The following is a 15,985-nucleotide window of genomic DNA, read 5'->3' as shown; positions in this document are numbered from 1 at the left end:
TTAAAAAAGTTATTAGTGGAGTTTCTGTTGTGGCACAGCGGAAATGAATTAGTAACTATGAGGTTGTGGGTTCAATCCCTGGCCTTGCTCAGTGGTTTAAGGATCTGGTGTTGCCGTGAAGTGTGGTGTAAGTTGCTGACGTGGCTTGGATCCCAAGTTGCTGTGGCTGTGGTGTAGGCTGGCAGCTGTAGCTCTGATTCGACCCCTAGCCTGGGAACCTCTGTATGCTGCAGGTGCGGCTCTAAAAAGTACAAAAAAAAAAAAAATTATTAGCTATGTCTTATTTTTGAGGTTATACTTGGTTGGATTCAAAGAGAACCCAGTTACTGTTTTCATGTTCATTATTGAACAGGAAACATGGTTAATAAGAAAGATTGAGGAGTTTGGAGAGAGAGAGAGAGAGAGTGTGTGTGTGTATAAGTGTGTAATCTGCAGTCACTGTCTGCTCCAGTGACTTGCTCTTGCTCATGTTTCCTGATTCACCTTGCTGACCTGATCACTCCTCCTGCTGTTCAGCCACATTGTGGTCCAGGCCCCAGTCCCTTTTTCCCAGTTGCGTTATTTCCCACCTCCTCCTCTTCTTTTTTTTTTTTTTCATTTCCCACTTCTTGAGCACTCACTCCTTTGCTCAGTTTCTACGGTGGCAACAGCCCAAATACCTACCAGCAGAGCATATTCTCACTGATCAAGTAGGTCTACTTAAAGCAAAGGGATGCTGAGGTCCTATTTAATAAGGGCTTTGAACATTGAATTGATAACCATTGCCTGTATTTACAGTTCTAATAATAATACACATTATTCAACCATTTTAAAGTTGAATTTGTATAGGTTTTGTGTAATACCTCCTTTAGCCTCTGATTTCTTTCTTTTCTTTTTGTCTTTTTGCCATTTCTTGGGCCACTCCCTCGGCATATGGAGGCTCCCAGGCTAGGGGTCGAATCGGAGCTGTAGCCACCGGCCTACACCAGAGCCACCGCAACTTGGGGATCTGAGCCGTGTCTGTGACCTATACCACACAGTTCACGGCAACGCCGGATCCTTAACCCACTGAGCAAGACCAGGGATCGAACCCACAACTTCATGGTTCCTAGTTGGATTTGTTAACCACTGAGCCACGACGGGAACTCCTAGCCTCTGATTTTTAAATGTAGAAACTCTGACTTTCCAATTCTGTCACATCAGCAAGCACCTATGAAATATGTATAAAGTTATTATATTTTCTTGGGGGCATGGCATCATGGATTATATAAGAGTCTCCATTTTGGATGAGAAAATTCACTGCCACCCTCGATGACTGGGGCTAAACTTACAGGTTCAATAGTAAGAGCTGTACTGTTGCCAAGACAACTGAAGTTCAAGATCATCTGATCTCCCGGCAACCTTTTCCATACTGGCCCCAACTACTTTCCCAGGCTTTCTCAGAAAGGTCCTTCTCTGCCTCTCACAGCTTTGGGACCTGTAAGAGGCAGAGAAGGAGGAGGAGAGCCCAAGAAACTCTGGAATGATGTGAAGTTTGGAATTTTTGAAAGACGAAGTCAATGGATAGTGTGCACACTGGAAAGGAACAGTCAGGTTATAGAGGAAGGAAGACAGTGTCTCCTTACCCTTGTATCCAAAACACACAAATATCAGATTTTTTTTTTAAACAGTTACTGTTACGTTCCCATATTCTTGATTCATCTGAGTCCTCCTGAGTCTTGTCAAGGTCTGATTCATCACCTACTGCCAGTTCTTCAGTGACTTGGGAGCGAAGTGAGATACTTACTGTGTTACCCAGTGTTTGAGAGGATAGGTGACCAGGTCTGAAGAGATGAGGCTGCCTGGTCCAGGAGTGCTTCTCTTTCTGATGTTGTAAGAAGTCACTGTCTCCTTGGTCAGTGTACGCCAACGTTGGTTTGTCTAGGGCAGGTGACGATGGAAGTTCTTTGGGGATTTGTCCTATGGGAATCAGGCTGCAGACTGTTTTATGCTAAGCCTTGAGATACTTAGAAATGCCTCCCATTTTTCTGAAGAACTTTCAGAGGAATGCACCTGGCCATTTGGGTTTGAAACAGAAAATAACTTGGGCTGTCACTGTTTTGGGGCTGCAATTTTATATTTATCAGGGAGTGGCATGTCTCCTGAATTCAACCCAGCTGTTGAATTCATGCTAAATTTGGTATTTTTTTTTTTTTTTCCCCAAGGAAAACTAGTACCTAGGTTATCCTTTAAGTTACTTTTTTTTTTAAGGGCCGCACATGTGGCATATGGAGGTTCCCAGGCAAAGGGTCGAATCAGAGCTATAGCTTCTGGCCTACACCACAGCCACAGCAATGCCAGATCCAAGCCACATCTGTGACCTACATCACAGCTCACGCAACGCTGGATCTGTAAAGCACTGAGTGAGGCCAGGGATCGAACCTGGGTCCTCATGGATGCTAGTCAGATTCATTTCCTCTGAGCCACGATGGAACTCCTCACTTACCTGTTTAAAAGAAAAAACCCTGGGAGTTCCTGGTGGTTCAGTGGGTTATGGTGTTGTTACTGCTGTGTCTGGGTTACTGCTGTGGTGCTGATTCATTCTCTGGCCTGGGAACTTTGTGTGCATGGGCATAGCCAAAAAAAGAGCAAGGGGAGTTCCCGTCGTGGCGCAGTGGTTAACGAATCCGACTAGGAACCATGAGGTTGCGGGTTCGGTCCCTGCCCTTGCTCAGTGGGTTAACGATCCGGCGTTGCCGTGAGCTGTGGTGTAGGTTGCAGATGCGGCTCGGATCCCGCGTTGCTGTGGCTCTGGCGTAGGCTGGCAGCTACAGCTCCAATTCGACCCCTAGCCTGGGAACCTCCATATGCCGCAGGAGCGGCCCAAAGAAATAGCAAAAAGACAAAAAAAAAAAAAAGAACTGGGGCTAAAAATGCTCTTTTTTGGTTTCCCTTATACCTCTTTAGTAGCTTCTGCATGTCTTCGTCATTTCTGTTTTCCTTATTTTTACACCTCATTAGATACATAGGCATCTTTTTTTTTTTTTTAACCTTAAGGAAAGTGTCTTTATTGAAGGTAAATTTACATAGACATCTTTTTGCAGCTCAATATTCACTCACAAATGCAAATAGCCATGAAGACCAATGAGCCATCAGTAAAAGGAGAGAAGTTCTTATATCTGTGTTATCTGGGTTAGTTAATGAGGGCATCTAGGGAGAAAAGAAGAGAATTCTCAGAATAAAAAAAACAATAAAAGTGACATTAATAATGGCAGCTGGTGTTTTCTGAGCTCTCAGTCTTTGTCAAGTGCTCTACAGGAATAACTTCATTTAATCTTAACAGTGTAATCCACGAAGATCCCTCCCGAGAAAGGTGGTGCTTTTATCACTTAAGGATATATAAGGTACCTTTACAATGCTTGTAATATACCTCAACTTATTTTATTTTTTTGCTATTTAGGGCCGCATTCACAGCATATGGATAGGTTCCCAGGCTAGGGGTCTAATCAGAGCTACAGTTGCCAGCCTGCACCACAGCCACAGCAATGCCAGATCCTTAACCCACTGATTGAGGCACAGAGAGTACAGAGCTGCCAACTACAAGCTGAAATAACTTTGGGGGGGGGTCTCATGTTTTAGTTATGCAAGTTTTCTATCACTGCCATCACTCTTGTCTTAGGCCCGATCTGACTCAACGTTGAGAGCACGTGCTTTTGTAAACACTTGGGTTTACAACTCAGGGTATGAGACTTCATTGAGAAAAGGAAAAGGAACTTTAGTAAATAAGTTCCCCTTAAGTGATACTCCCTTTAGAGCTTGAATTTTAGTTTACAACCTAATCTGCACCTTTTCCAAATCTCATCTTAAAATTTCTTTTGCCTTTTCACTAAAGGAAGTCACATCTTGTGCTTTTGTTTTAGGCTGCTGTTCTGTCTCTTCCCCTGAATAGTGCCTGGCTGCCTCAGCATGAGAGATGAAGGGCTAGAAGCTTGGCACAGAAAGCATTAACTTTTCAAGCCTAGAAAACCCATTTCTGTTTAATTTATATAACTTTGCCCATTGCATATGACTGAGGGCCTGGAGGGGAAAAATGTCAGCCTGAAGAATACTTAGAGTATAAAGTAGTGAAAACAGGATTAGAAGTGGAAGCTGCTTTTAAACATAACAATTTGTTTCTGCAAATACTTTTTCTTCTTGGCATTTATTTTGGCCATTTGCTGTATTTTAGGTTACTGTAGTTGATAAGAGGCTGCCAAAAGCTATGATAAGTCCTCCTTGTTTTTTGGCTGATAACCCTTTTTTCTACATTGAGTCTTGTGACCCAGTAAGTGCCGAGCAAGCGAGCAAGCGTTTGTGGTTAGGACTGGCAGGCCCGCCCAGGACCCTCCCAGCTCACTCCTCAGTTCTGCCTCACACTGACTTAAACATGAGCCACCTCCTTAAGCGCTGGTTTCTTGGTCCCAGCTTCACACGGATGAAGTGGGCATTAGTCGGCATCTGGTGGTTTTGAATGAAAGATGGAGTGTGTTTATAACTTCCAAGGTGGTTAGGAGAGAACACTAACTTACTTCGGGCCTCTTGGGAAATGGGCTGGTTCCTTCTGAGGTTTCCTGTGGTGTGAGGATTGGTGCAAGGTAGGCCAGGAAGGTCAAGAGCAAGGAGCAGAAGTCACTGGGTTCCCTCTTCGAGCTGCGGAGCCCATAGGCAGTAGGCCAGCGGGGAGGGTGTATTAGGCAAGTGGTGGAAGGGCCGAAGTTCAGGGCTCTCTGCTGGCTGAGTCCTTTCACCTGTCGCCTTCCCTCCTCACAGGCGCTGAGCGACCGCTTCAGCGGGGAGATCCCTGATGACCAGATGGCGCACAGCTCCTTTTTCCCCGATGAGTACTTCACCTGCTCCTCCCTGTGCCTCAGCTGCGGGTGAGTGAGTCCAGCCGCCTCCCCACTTTGGGAAAAGCCTTAGAACGGTGCTTCGCAGATGTCAGTGTGCACGCGGATCACCTGCGGTCTGGTTAATTAAAGGATGGGCTGGGCCGAGACGAGGGCATTCCAGCAAGTTCTCAGGTGATCTGGATGGTTCCGGGACCACACTTTGAGGTTGCGGGGGACTCCAGGACGCATGGTATGAAGGATCCCCTGAAGATTCCAACCAGGTTTATGCAGTTCCTGTCGTGGCTCAGCAGAAACCTATCTGACTAGTATTGGTGAGGACGTAGGTTCAATCCCTGGCCTCAGTCAGTGGGTTAAGGACCCAGGTTGCCATGAGCTGTGGTGTAGGTCGCAGATGCAGCTTGGATCCAGTGTTGCTGTGGCTGTGGTATAGGCCGGCAGCTACAACTCTGATTGGACCCCTAGCCTGGAACCTCTATATGCTGCTGGTTCTAAAAAAAAAAAAAGAAAATTCCAACCAGGTTTAGTTGTCAAATTGACTGGCTTCTGGTTTTGGTAATTTTTACCACAGAAAACTTGAGGTTTCCTGTTTTCTCTGTTTCTCCCACCAGATTTTTCAATTATAGTCATTCCATCTATTCAACTAATACTTGATAACCCAGTGTGTACAAAGCACTGGAGTAGGTATCCGTCCTAGTTGATTCCCTTCACTATGAGGGCACATTAGAATATTCTGGGGCACTTTCAAAATTATCGAGGCCCGGGCCTCACCTCTAAGGATTCACCTTGAAACCCATCTGGGGTGGGGCCTCGGCATTGGTGTATTTAAAGGGTTCCTCTGATGATTCTGATATGTAGCCTGAGTTGAGAATATTGATCTAGGGCAGTGTTCTCAGACTTTATGTGTCCATCACTTTGGGATTTTGTTAAATGTAGATTCTGAATCAGCAGATCTGGGAGAGATTTTGCATTTCTAACAAGCTCCTGGGTGATGTCTATCCTGTTGGTCCATGGATCACACTCTGTTACCAGGGAAACAGAGCAGTGGTTCTCAATTTTTAGCACGCTTCAGAAAAACCTGAAGGATGTGTTAAAACAGATAGTTGGCCCTTCCGCTCCCAGTTTCTGATTCAGTAGGTCTGATGTAGGGCCTGATGATTTGCATTTCTGTTACGTTCCCAGAAACAGAACTGATGTTGCTGGATGGGGACCACATTTTGAGGCCCAGTGGATTAATTTGAGCTGTTGATGGCTATCAGTCACAGTCCAGCGACTTGTCTGATGGAGCTCAGGGGATTTAAATGCAGTATGCCGGGAGTTCCCATTATGGCTCAGTGGGTTACGAACCTGACTAGTATCCATGAGGATGTGGGTTTGATCCCTGGCCTTGCTCAGTGGGTTAAGGATCTGGCATTGCCACAAGCTGTGGTGTAGGTGGCAGACATGGCTTAGATCCTGTTTTGCTGTGGCTGTGGCATAGGCCAACAGCTGTAGCTCCGATTCAACCCCTAGCCTGGGAACCTCCATATGCCTCAGGTGCAGCCCTAAAAAGCAAAAGCAAATAAATAAATAATGCAGAATGTTGGGGTCAGATCTTGTAGACAACCCCCCCCCCCCCACTGAATTGTCTTTGCCCACATCAGGTGGCTGCTCCTGTCCTTCACATTTGCCCGAGTAGAGGAGACCTGAGCCTTTTCCGTTACGAATGGCCTTTTTGCATTGAACCCTGTAGGCCACCTGCTGGGCCACCAGCTTGGCTCTAAATTTCTGAAAAGGACCTAGCTCTTGGATTATAGAGTCTGGGCTAGGGAGAACTAAGGGTTATCTTGGAGAGGAAAGAGGAACGTTAGTTGCCAGAGTGACTTAACCTTCCTTTAGCTTGTCCCATGAGCCCAGGAGGAGGAGCTTAGGCTCTGTTGACTCATCACTTTTCCATTCTGAGCCTCACCAGCATTTCCAGAACTTTCCCTTCTATCACAGTGAAATTCTAAAGTCCTAATCTCTGTTTTTGTATTGTCAGGATAGCAAAGCTCACTGTTCATTTGGTAGGTTTTCTTGTTCAGCTGAAACCTCTTTTTTTTTTTTTAAATAATTTTTATTTTTTCTATTATAGTTGGTTTACAGTGTTCTGTCAGTTTTCTACTGTACAGCAAACTAACCCAGTCGCACATATATATACATACATTCTTTTTCTTACATTATCCTCCATCCTGTTCTTCACGAGTGACTAGATATAGTTCCCAGGATCTCAGCGCTTATCCACTTCAAAGGCAATAGTTTGCATCTATTAACCTGAGATTCCCAGTCCATCTCCCTCCCTCCCCCTTGCCCTTGGCAAATACAAGTCTGTTCTCCAAGTCCATGAGTTTTTTTCCCCTGTGGAAAGGTTCATTTGTGCTGTTTATTAATAGATACCAGATATAAGTGATATCATATGGTATTTGTCTCTTTCTAACTTACTTCACTTAAGATGAGGGTCTCTAGTTCCATCCATGTTGCTGCAAATGGCATTATTTTGTTCTTTTTTATGGCTGAGTACTATTCCATTGTGTATATATACCACATCTTCTTAATCCATTCATCTGTCAATGGACATTTAGGATGTTTCCACGTCTTGGCTATTGTGATGAAACCTCGTCTTAACGCATTGCCAAATTTTGAGGGTTGGTTTTTGTTTTGCTTCTTGGCAATCTGTTCTAGTTAAACGTCCCATTTCATGCTGTTTGGATTTTTGATTTCCCTGAAGGCCACTGAGGTCTCCTCTCTTGTCAAGGTAGTGTCTTCTGGCTCCTCCATTCCTCCTGAGGGGCCAGGTGGTTTTCCAAAAAGAGATTGTTCCTTTCGTGCTTTCTCATCGTACAGGGCTAACAGTTGCTCTGCCTGTGTAGTGCCGTTGACACACTGTAACGTACAGCAGTAGTACCCAGTAGTACAGAGAGGCCCGTGGGTTTCCAAAACAGACTGCCCTCTCTGTTTTTGGGCCCAGTTGACAACAGAGGTCTGGTTTTGGCCCTGCATTTGTCTCAGAGTCAGACTCTTCGACCTAAGTGGCATTGGCTCCTTTTAGCCACCTCATTGTCAGCGTTTGGGCTTCACTCAGGGCTGGATGTAAGAACAGCATGAATCACGGGAAAGAAGGAGTACCTCATGAAGCCAAGAGCCGCTGCAGATACTCCCACCAGTATGACAACCGCGTTTTCACCTGCAAGGTGAGTCCGCCCAGCTTCTCCTCCAGCAGCCGGCTTGCTGGTCACACTCTCCTTTGGGGAAGACTGGCTTGGGCTCCTCGTTGCTGCATCCCAAAGTATTTGATACTCAAATTCAGTATTTCTGGAACTTGTAACTATGAGAACTCACATGTCTGTGCCGGGATCTCCTTGGTTTATTTTCTTAAGCCCCCTTTATTCTATTGAGCTTGTTTGCAAGGGTCATATACACTGACTCTTCATCCTTGAGGAAAGAATTGCCCTGTAGGAACCCAGTTTTGATGGATTTCTCTTGTCTGTGACAAGTGTATAATTTATAGCTCAGTTTTGGGGCCCGGGATGGGTATACATTCAATTCTTAGTCAGGGTCCTGACTTCTTTAGAGGACTTTCTTCTGATATGCTAAACTCGGGGTCTGTAAACCCTCAGCTGGTATGGCTTGTGGGAGTGGGGCTGGACAGGGATGCTGAGAGGCCAAGGGTTCTGGAGGACAGAGCAGAAGCTGGCAGGGATCCATGTTTCAGGCCTGCTACGAGAGAGGCAATGAAGTCAGCGTGGTGCCCAAGACGGCTGCTTCCACCGACTCTCCCTGGATGGGTCTTGCAAAATATGCCTGGTCCGGGTGAGTTTTAATGCCCAGTTGTTCGGTGTGTTTGTCTCTCTAGGCACCTGGCGGGGTCACAGTGTCTATTTGCCTTTCTTGTAGGTATGTGATCGAATGTCCCAACTGTGGTGTGGTGTATCGTAGCCGGCAGTACTGGTTTGGGAACCAAGATCCTGTGGATACGGTGGTGCGGACAGAGATTGTGCATGTGTGGCCTGGAGTAAGCGCTGTTTTATTTTTCTATTTTCTCTTGTATTGTCCAATTATTCCTGGGTGTGGAAACATGAAACTTGTTTATAGTTAAGGTTGACCATGAATTTCAGTATGTTGGTGGTTTAGGAAGGCATGATCTGGAGAGCTTCTGTTATTCTAAACCCTTAACTTTTTCCATTTCTTCTTCTTCTTCTTCTTCTCTCTCTCTCTCTCTTTTTTTCTTTTTTGGCCACCACATGGCATATGAAGTTCCCCGGTCAGGGATCAGATCTGAGCCTCGCTTGTGACCTATACCACAGCTTGCAGCAACACTGGATCCTTAACCTGCTGTGCCAGGCTGGGGATTAAACCTATGTCTTAGTGCTCCCAAGATACCCACAGAGGGAACTCCTTATCCGTTTCTTCTTGCACAGATATTAGAACCATGACTCTTTTTATTTTTTAATTTAAAAAAAATTTTTGGCTGCCCCATGGCCTGTGGCGTTCCCAGACCAGGGATCAGATCCGAGCTGCAGCTACGGCAACTAATGGATCCTTCAACCCACTGTGCTGGGGCTGGAGAGCAAACCTGTGTCCTGGAGCTGCAGAGATGCTGCTGATCCTGTTGCATCACAATGGGAACTCCTAGAAGCACAATTTTAAATAAACTAAAAATTGATGGTAGTTACACACACTGCCTCAGCAAATAAAACTTTACTTTTTTGTATTTGCCTCACTCATTTTCCATATGCATGTGTTTGTATCGATGCAGTTATAATTTATGTGCCATTTAACTTTTTTTCTCACACCACAATTTTGTTTTATTCACTTCTGTTTGTTCACTCATCATCAGTATACATTGTGAGTGCTGTGTACCCAGAATTGAAAAAATACAAAAATGAAAAAGGAGCTTTGGGAGTTCTCCCTGTGGTGTAACAGGATCGGCAGCATCTCTGCAGTGTCAGGACACAGCCTTGATCCCCAGACTCAAGCACAGTCGGTCACAACTGCAGCTCGGATCTGATCCCTGGCCCGGGACCTGCATATGCTACGGGGTGGCCAGAAAATTTTAAAAAAGAGAAAGGAATTTTATTTTCAGTTCAGTTCTAGAGGGAGTCAGATGCATAAACAGACATTGTGCTTACGTGTGGAAATAGGATTCCTAGAGAGGTGCAGATGCGAGGAGCTGAGATAAAGAGTTCCTGACCCAGCCTGGGATGGGCGGTCTCTTGGAGGAGGTGTCTGTCCTCTTTACATGAGTATTTCCCGGGGGTGTAAATCCCAGTCAGAGGTCTGAATTGAACAGTTGTGCACTAGCCTATGGTCACCCTGAAGAGATGACCACGTCAGCAATATCAGCAGTGACTCACAGGGTGTGATATCGCCTAGAAGCCAGAGGGACTCCTGACCTGTCCCCATCCTTCTTTGCCAGGGAACTCGTGGTTCTGGGCTGGCCGAGATGAGTGTCCCGCTTGCCTGAGAGCCCGCTCCCTCCTTCCTTTAACTCCCTTCGCTCAGAGCATGATGGGAGCCTGCCTTTTCATTGCAGACAGATGGATTTCTGAAGGACAACAACAACGCTGCCCAGCGCCTCTTGGATGGAATGAACTTCATGGCCCAATCGGTGTCTGAGCTTAGCCTTGGGCCCACCAAGGCTGTGACGTCCTGGCTGACAGACCAGATCGCCCCTGCCTACTGGAGGCCCAACTCCCAGATCCTGGTATGGTGGGGCCCGGTGTGGCATTCTGCTCCTGCCGCTTCACCCTGTCCTGATAAGCTTGTTCTCTGAGGGAGGCTTGGAATCTCTCTCCCAGTCAGGCTAGCTCCCAAAGTATTAGAAAGGGTAGGATACATGTCCCCTTTGCTCACTGATTTCCCTTTGTTATTATGCAAGTATGGTTTTTTGTTTTTGTTTTTTTTTGTCTTTTTAGGGCTGTAGCAGCGGCATATGGAAATTAGCAGGCTAGGGGTCGAATCGGAGGTACAGCTGCTGGCCTTCAGCAGAGCCACAGCAACTCATGATCCAAGCCACATCTGGGACCTACACCACACCTCATGGCAACACCACATCCTTAACCCACTGAGCAGGGCCAGGGATGGAATCCGCGTCCTCATGGATACTAGTTGGGTTCATTACCACTGAGCCCACAAGGGGAACTCCTGCAAGTATGCTCTTTGTGGTGGATTTTAGTTTCCTTCCTTGCCAGGGCTAGTTATTATTGGTCAGCTGTCTGAGGTCATGGAGCCTTTAGAGGTCATTTAGGGTCATCTTCAGCTTGATAAATCATCTCACCTCACACGCAGCAAGGGAGCAACCCAGCTTTGGCCTGAACACTTGCGATAGGAGACCCATTCTTTGTCACCTTCCCAGAGGCTCTTTTGAGAAGCCGTGGAGGAGATGAATTCTCACTACTCTCCTGGCTAGAATTAGCATAGTCCCTTCTGAGACCCCTGTGACTCAGCCAAATGGACCTGAGTTACCTTTTCAGGCCCTTCTTGGAAGAAAATGCGAATCACAGCTGTGTTTCAGTAGGGGTGTTCCATCTGGCTGCAGGCCTCAGGCTCCCCTGTGTTGGGACCATCCAGGTCCTGCCTTTCCGAGATGGCCCTATGGGCCACCCCTGGGTCTCGTTGACTTTTCTCAGCTGAGCAGACTTGAATGATACCTGCCTCTCTGTTTGTTTTGGGCTTGGAACAGAGCTGCAACAAGTGCGCTACATCCTTTAAAGATAACGACACCAAGCATCACTGCCGGGCCTGTGGGGAGGGCTTCTGTGACAGCTGTTCGTCCAAGACCCGGCCAGTGCCTGAGCGGGGCTGGGGCCCTGCACCCGTGCGGGTGTGTGACAACTGCTACGAGGCCAGGAATGTCCAGTTAGGTAATATGAGGCCTGGAGGCTGGAGGGGACGCTCTCTCCTTGGCAGTGGGTGTTGGGGAGGGGACTCCCACGTGCCCAGCCCCCTTCCTCACCGCACCACCCTCCTGAGAGCGGTTGCTCCCTTGGTCCTCACCAGTCATCCTCTAAGCTCTTTGTTAATGGAGTCCTAGGGGTGCCACTCTTTGGCAGGGGGGTGGGCGGTGTTTAAACCTGTTCTGAGTTTACCACAGGCTTAGATTGAGTCTTTTCCCTGGAGGAGGTTCTGGGTCAAGCTTCTAGAACCTTTCTGGCTCACTTTAAAGGAAGGTTATAAAATAGCCACAGAGGGTTGAGGTGAAGGACTAACAGACGTCCCTGGTTACAGTGTCTGAGCTGACTCACCCACAGTCCATCCTTGCAGGACAGCACAGGGGTACCTGGGAGAAGCATCTGGAATGCTCAGGGGCAGAAGCAAAATTTTCCATTTGAGAAATGACCGAGGGATGATGGCTTTTCCTTTATCACTGTCTGCAGCTGTTACCGAGGCACAGGCGGACGATGAAGGCGGGACGCTGATTGCTCGGAAGGTGGGCGAGGCCGTGCAGAACACTTTGGGAGCCGTGGTGACAGCCATTGACATACCACTAGGTGGGCCTGGCATTGCCTCTCTTGGGTGCAGTGGATGCGGGATGAGGGCTTTGGGAGTGCCTTGGTCTGTCATTTTGTCAAAGGCTTGCTGACCTAGCTTGAGTTGGGCAGCAAGGTGGCGACTGAAAATTTACATTTGCTTGTTGCTGCTGAATACGGGAGTGGTTTCATGTTTATTCCTGGGGGCCATCGTCTTATGCCAGCTATTGCTGTGTAACAACCTCCTGAAAATGTAAAGGCTTAAAACAACCCCCATTTTATCATGTCTTACAGGAAGGGCATTGCCTGGAGCTATTGCTCTGAGTGGCACTGCCTGGAGCTGTTGCCAAATTTTCCAGTATGGCAGCTAGACTGGTCTGGAGGGGCCAAGCCAACCTCACTTACATGCTTTGTAGCCTGGCGGGGATGCCTGGAAGGCTGGGCTCAGTAGAGCACCCCCACCGCCCTAGCTCCGTATTCTCCAGGCCTCTCCACCTGTTTCTCCAGTGGTGGTGGGCTTCTTCCAGGGTGGCTCAGGGCTCTCAAGAGCAGGCCTGGGCCTAGAAACTCGCTTTTTCTATCATAGTGTCCTGTAGTCACAGGGCCTGCCTCGATTCGAGGGAGGGTCAAGGTATCAAAGATTTTGTGGCTCTCTTTAATCTGCCACACCAGCCAAGCTGTTACTCATTTAAGATTTAAGAGAGCAGAGTTCCCCTTCATGGCTCAGTGGTAACGAACCTGACTAGGGTCCATGAGGATACAGGTTTGATCCCTGGCCTCACTCAGTGGGTTAAGGATCTGGTGGTGTCGTGACCTGTGGTGTAGGTTGCAGACACGGCTTGGATCCTGTGTGGCTGTGGCTGTGGCTCCGGCCGGCGGCTGCAGCTCTGATTTGACTCCTAGCCTGGAAATGTCCATATGTTGCGGGTACAGCTCTAAAAAGCAAAAAACCAAAACAACAACAATAAAAAAAAATTTAAGAGAGCTACTTACCTCTGGGGTGCTTATAACCAGGATGGGGAGAGGAGGAGGAAGGCAACCACGGCAGTGTGTGGAGGGCTTAGGCAGGGCTGGCCCGGCCTCGGGGTATTTAGCCCACTGAGAAGGGGAGACCAAGGGGTCCTGGGTGGGTGTGATGAAAATTGCCTGGATCAGATTTACTCACTGGCTCACAGAATGAGCTGATGGTAAACGTTTGCTCCAGGGATGTGGGAATCGATGGATTTGTCCAGGCTTGATGCTCTCAGTAGTCACGGGGAGAGGCAGGGCTGCCCTTGGCACAGAGAGCCTGCCACCTGTGCCCACAGGGACCCAGCTGCAGAGCACTCACTGGCTCTTGGGTCCCAATGCGTCATACACATCATTTCTTGTACTCCTGCACTGGCTTTTGAAGGTGGGTAAACCAAGGCACTGAGAATTCAAGGAGCTTCTCTTAATCTCACAGCTACTAACAGAGTCGGGCTCAGCTGAACTAGGATGATATGTCCTGACTCCAAAGCCCAGGCTTCTTTATCGTTGTTCCAGTGGTTCTGAATTCAGCCACACTTTCGGCTCACCTGGAGAGCTTAACAGATACACCAATGTCAGGGCCTGGGCCCCAGTCCCGGAGGTCCTGACCTGGTGGTAGCAGGGAGAAGGCCAGGCGTCCGCATCTGTCGAAGCTCCGGGGGTGGTTCTGTGTCGTTGGACTGTGAGCCAGCGGTGTCCAGGGATGGCCTCTTGCCTCGTGGGACTTGGGTGCTGGGTTCTGCACGCATCCGTCATGGCTCCTTTCCTGCTACAGGTCTGGTGAAGGATGCGGCCAGGCCGGCGTACTGGGTCCCTGACCATGAGATCCTGCACTGCCACAACTGCCGGAAGGAGTTCAGTGTCAAGCTTTCCAAGCACCACTGCCGGGCCTGCGGACAGGGCTTCTGTGACGAGTGTTCCCATGACCGCCGGGCTGTCCCCTCTCGAGGCTGGGACCATCCTGTCCGAGTCTGCTTTAACTGCAATAAAAAGCCCGGTGACCTTTAACCCCAGCTCCCTCTCCGAGTCCTTCACAATTCCTTAGATTCTCAGGGTTAGAAATGAAGTCTCGTTGAGGTAGGCCCTCCTCCCGGTCACCTGTTGGGGTGTGTTCCTCTCTGCTCATCCTGGGGCCACTTTCTTGCGGCGGAGGGTGGGCTAGGTGGCGAGCCGGGGTGTGAGCCTGGCGGCAGGACCGAAGGCGTGAACCCCTCAGGGCAGGGGACCGAGCAGTTTATAGCAAAGGGGAACGAACCCGAATCCCTTGCATTTTATTTCAGATAAAAATAATAAATAAATATATATATCTACCCATATATACCTACAAAAGGAACGTGGAGTATATTCAGGCTGCTGCCGGCTGCAAAGACCTGCACAGTCTGTCCCCAGCACAGGGATCAGGTGGCAGTGGCAGCAGGTCTTCCCCACAAAACCAAGCCAGGTCCAAGGCCACTGCGTTGCTTGTCACTCTTTGCTGCTTCTCTCCGAGCCTTTGAAGCCTTCCTGGCCCTCAGCTGCTGGGGGAGGTGAGCTCCCCAGGAACCTCGTGCGTGGAAGAGCCTGGGGAGGATCGCCCTGAGTCGGATCCCAACTCTTGGCCTAAGTCTGTTTCAGTCAGAGACCACCCAGCTTAGTGTGCAGGTCACGGATGGGTGGGGGGTGAGGGGTAGGGTCCTCAGCCCTGAGAAGTCCCAAGTGCAGGTGACGGGACGGCCCTCGTCCCCGGGGAGAACACGGCCGGAGCGGGCCTTCCCCAGCGCTGTTTCCTGCCTGTCGACGCTTCCGTCCGTGTGCCCGCCTGGCTCTCCTGCCCCGAAACAGAGCGCCTGCTTCCTGCCCCCTCCCCGCCTCGGGCCCCCCGTTTGCTGAGTGTTGCACTGGGATTTTTGCTTATTTTGAAGTGTCTTAATTCTTTGTTTCCCAGATACAAGACTCCTCTAGCTATTGGAGGGGTGATCATGAGAAATCTTCCAGGAAAACAGAGCACAGAATGGACTGTTAGTTTTTTTTTTTTTTTTTAAAGTACATATATATATATAAATATTTCAACAGACCATTAAGGAAAAATTCTATCTCTCCAGTCCTGGCAAGAGAAGTCAAATGAACTTGAGTTTCTCCTCGAGAGCTGGGATCCCCATGTCTGTCATGACTGGAAAGAGACTGTTGTGCGTCGCCTGTCATCACGGTGGATTTGATCTTCAGTGGCCAAAAGCGGAGAATGAAAAGTGACATAGTTCTTGACTGAACTGTGGGTGGGCCGAGCCTCAGGGAGGTACGTGGCGGTCCTTCTTGGCCTGAGAGTCCCTGTGACGTGAGCCCTGGAACGTGTTGGTCCTTGTCAGGCCTGCCCCCTTCCTGCCTCCTGTGGCCCCGTGACTGCGGCCCTGCTCCAGTACTGTGTATTATGAAATGCGCCCTCATAAAGGAATCTTCCTGCGGAACATTGACTGTGCTGCCTCATTCCTTTAACTCCATCGGTACGTCTGGCTGCCTCTTTTTCTAGTCAGTGGGGAAGAAGCTGGTGGCTTTCAGAGTAGATGCCAAGTGAGGGGCATATTTTACCTGTAAATACCTTACTTTATTTCCTGGGGAATCCTCTGGCGCAGTAGAGGAGTCTAGGGTGTTACCAGTGACCCGAGGAAGCAC

At 48.5% G+C, this 15,985-nt stretch overlaps 1 protein-coding gene across 3 annotated transcripts in view; it reads left to right on the top strand.

Annotated features, from left to right (window-relative positions):
- Nucleotides 1–15,782, top strand: part of ZFYVE1 (zinc finger FYVE-type containing 1) — a 57,031-nt gene extending 41,249 nt beyond the window's left edge. The window contains exons 5-13 of one of the 3 annotated variants that reach the window (XR_002346008.1): nucleotides 4,768–4,874; nucleotides 7,945–8,053; nucleotides 8,575–8,672; nucleotides 8,757–8,874; nucleotides 10,396–10,566; nucleotides 11,545–11,725; nucleotides 12,239–12,352; nucleotides 14,115–15,336; nucleotides 15,421–15,782. Coding sequence is in view for 2 of the 3 variants with exons in the window: in XM_001926161.6 (XP_001926196.3) it covers nucleotides 4,768–4,874; nucleotides 7,945–8,053; nucleotides 8,575–8,672; nucleotides 8,757–8,874; nucleotides 10,396–10,566; nucleotides 11,545–11,725; nucleotides 12,239–12,352; nucleotides 14,115–14,347 (1,131 nt within the window). In the remaining variant the exon portion in view is untranslated. Of the gene's footprint in view, nucleotides 1–2,841; nucleotides 4,593–4,767; nucleotides 4,875–7,944; nucleotides 8,054–8,574; nucleotides 8,673–8,756; nucleotides 8,875–10,395; nucleotides 10,567–11,544; nucleotides 11,726–12,238; nucleotides 12,353–14,114 lie in introns of those variants that run through there. The other 2 variants (XM_013978313.2, XM_001926161.6) reach the window with 2 other exon arrangements.

This window comes from Sus scrofa, chromosome 7, assembly GCF_000003025.6.
Source record: "Sus scrofa isolate TJ Tabasco breed Duroc chromosome 7, Sscrofa11.1, whole genome shotgun sequence".
In the NCBI taxonomy this organism is placed as follows: Eukaryota; Metazoa; Chordata; class Mammalia; order Artiodactyla; family Suidae; genus Sus; species Sus scrofa.
This window is presented reverse-complemented; position numbering and strand designations above follow the sequence as displayed.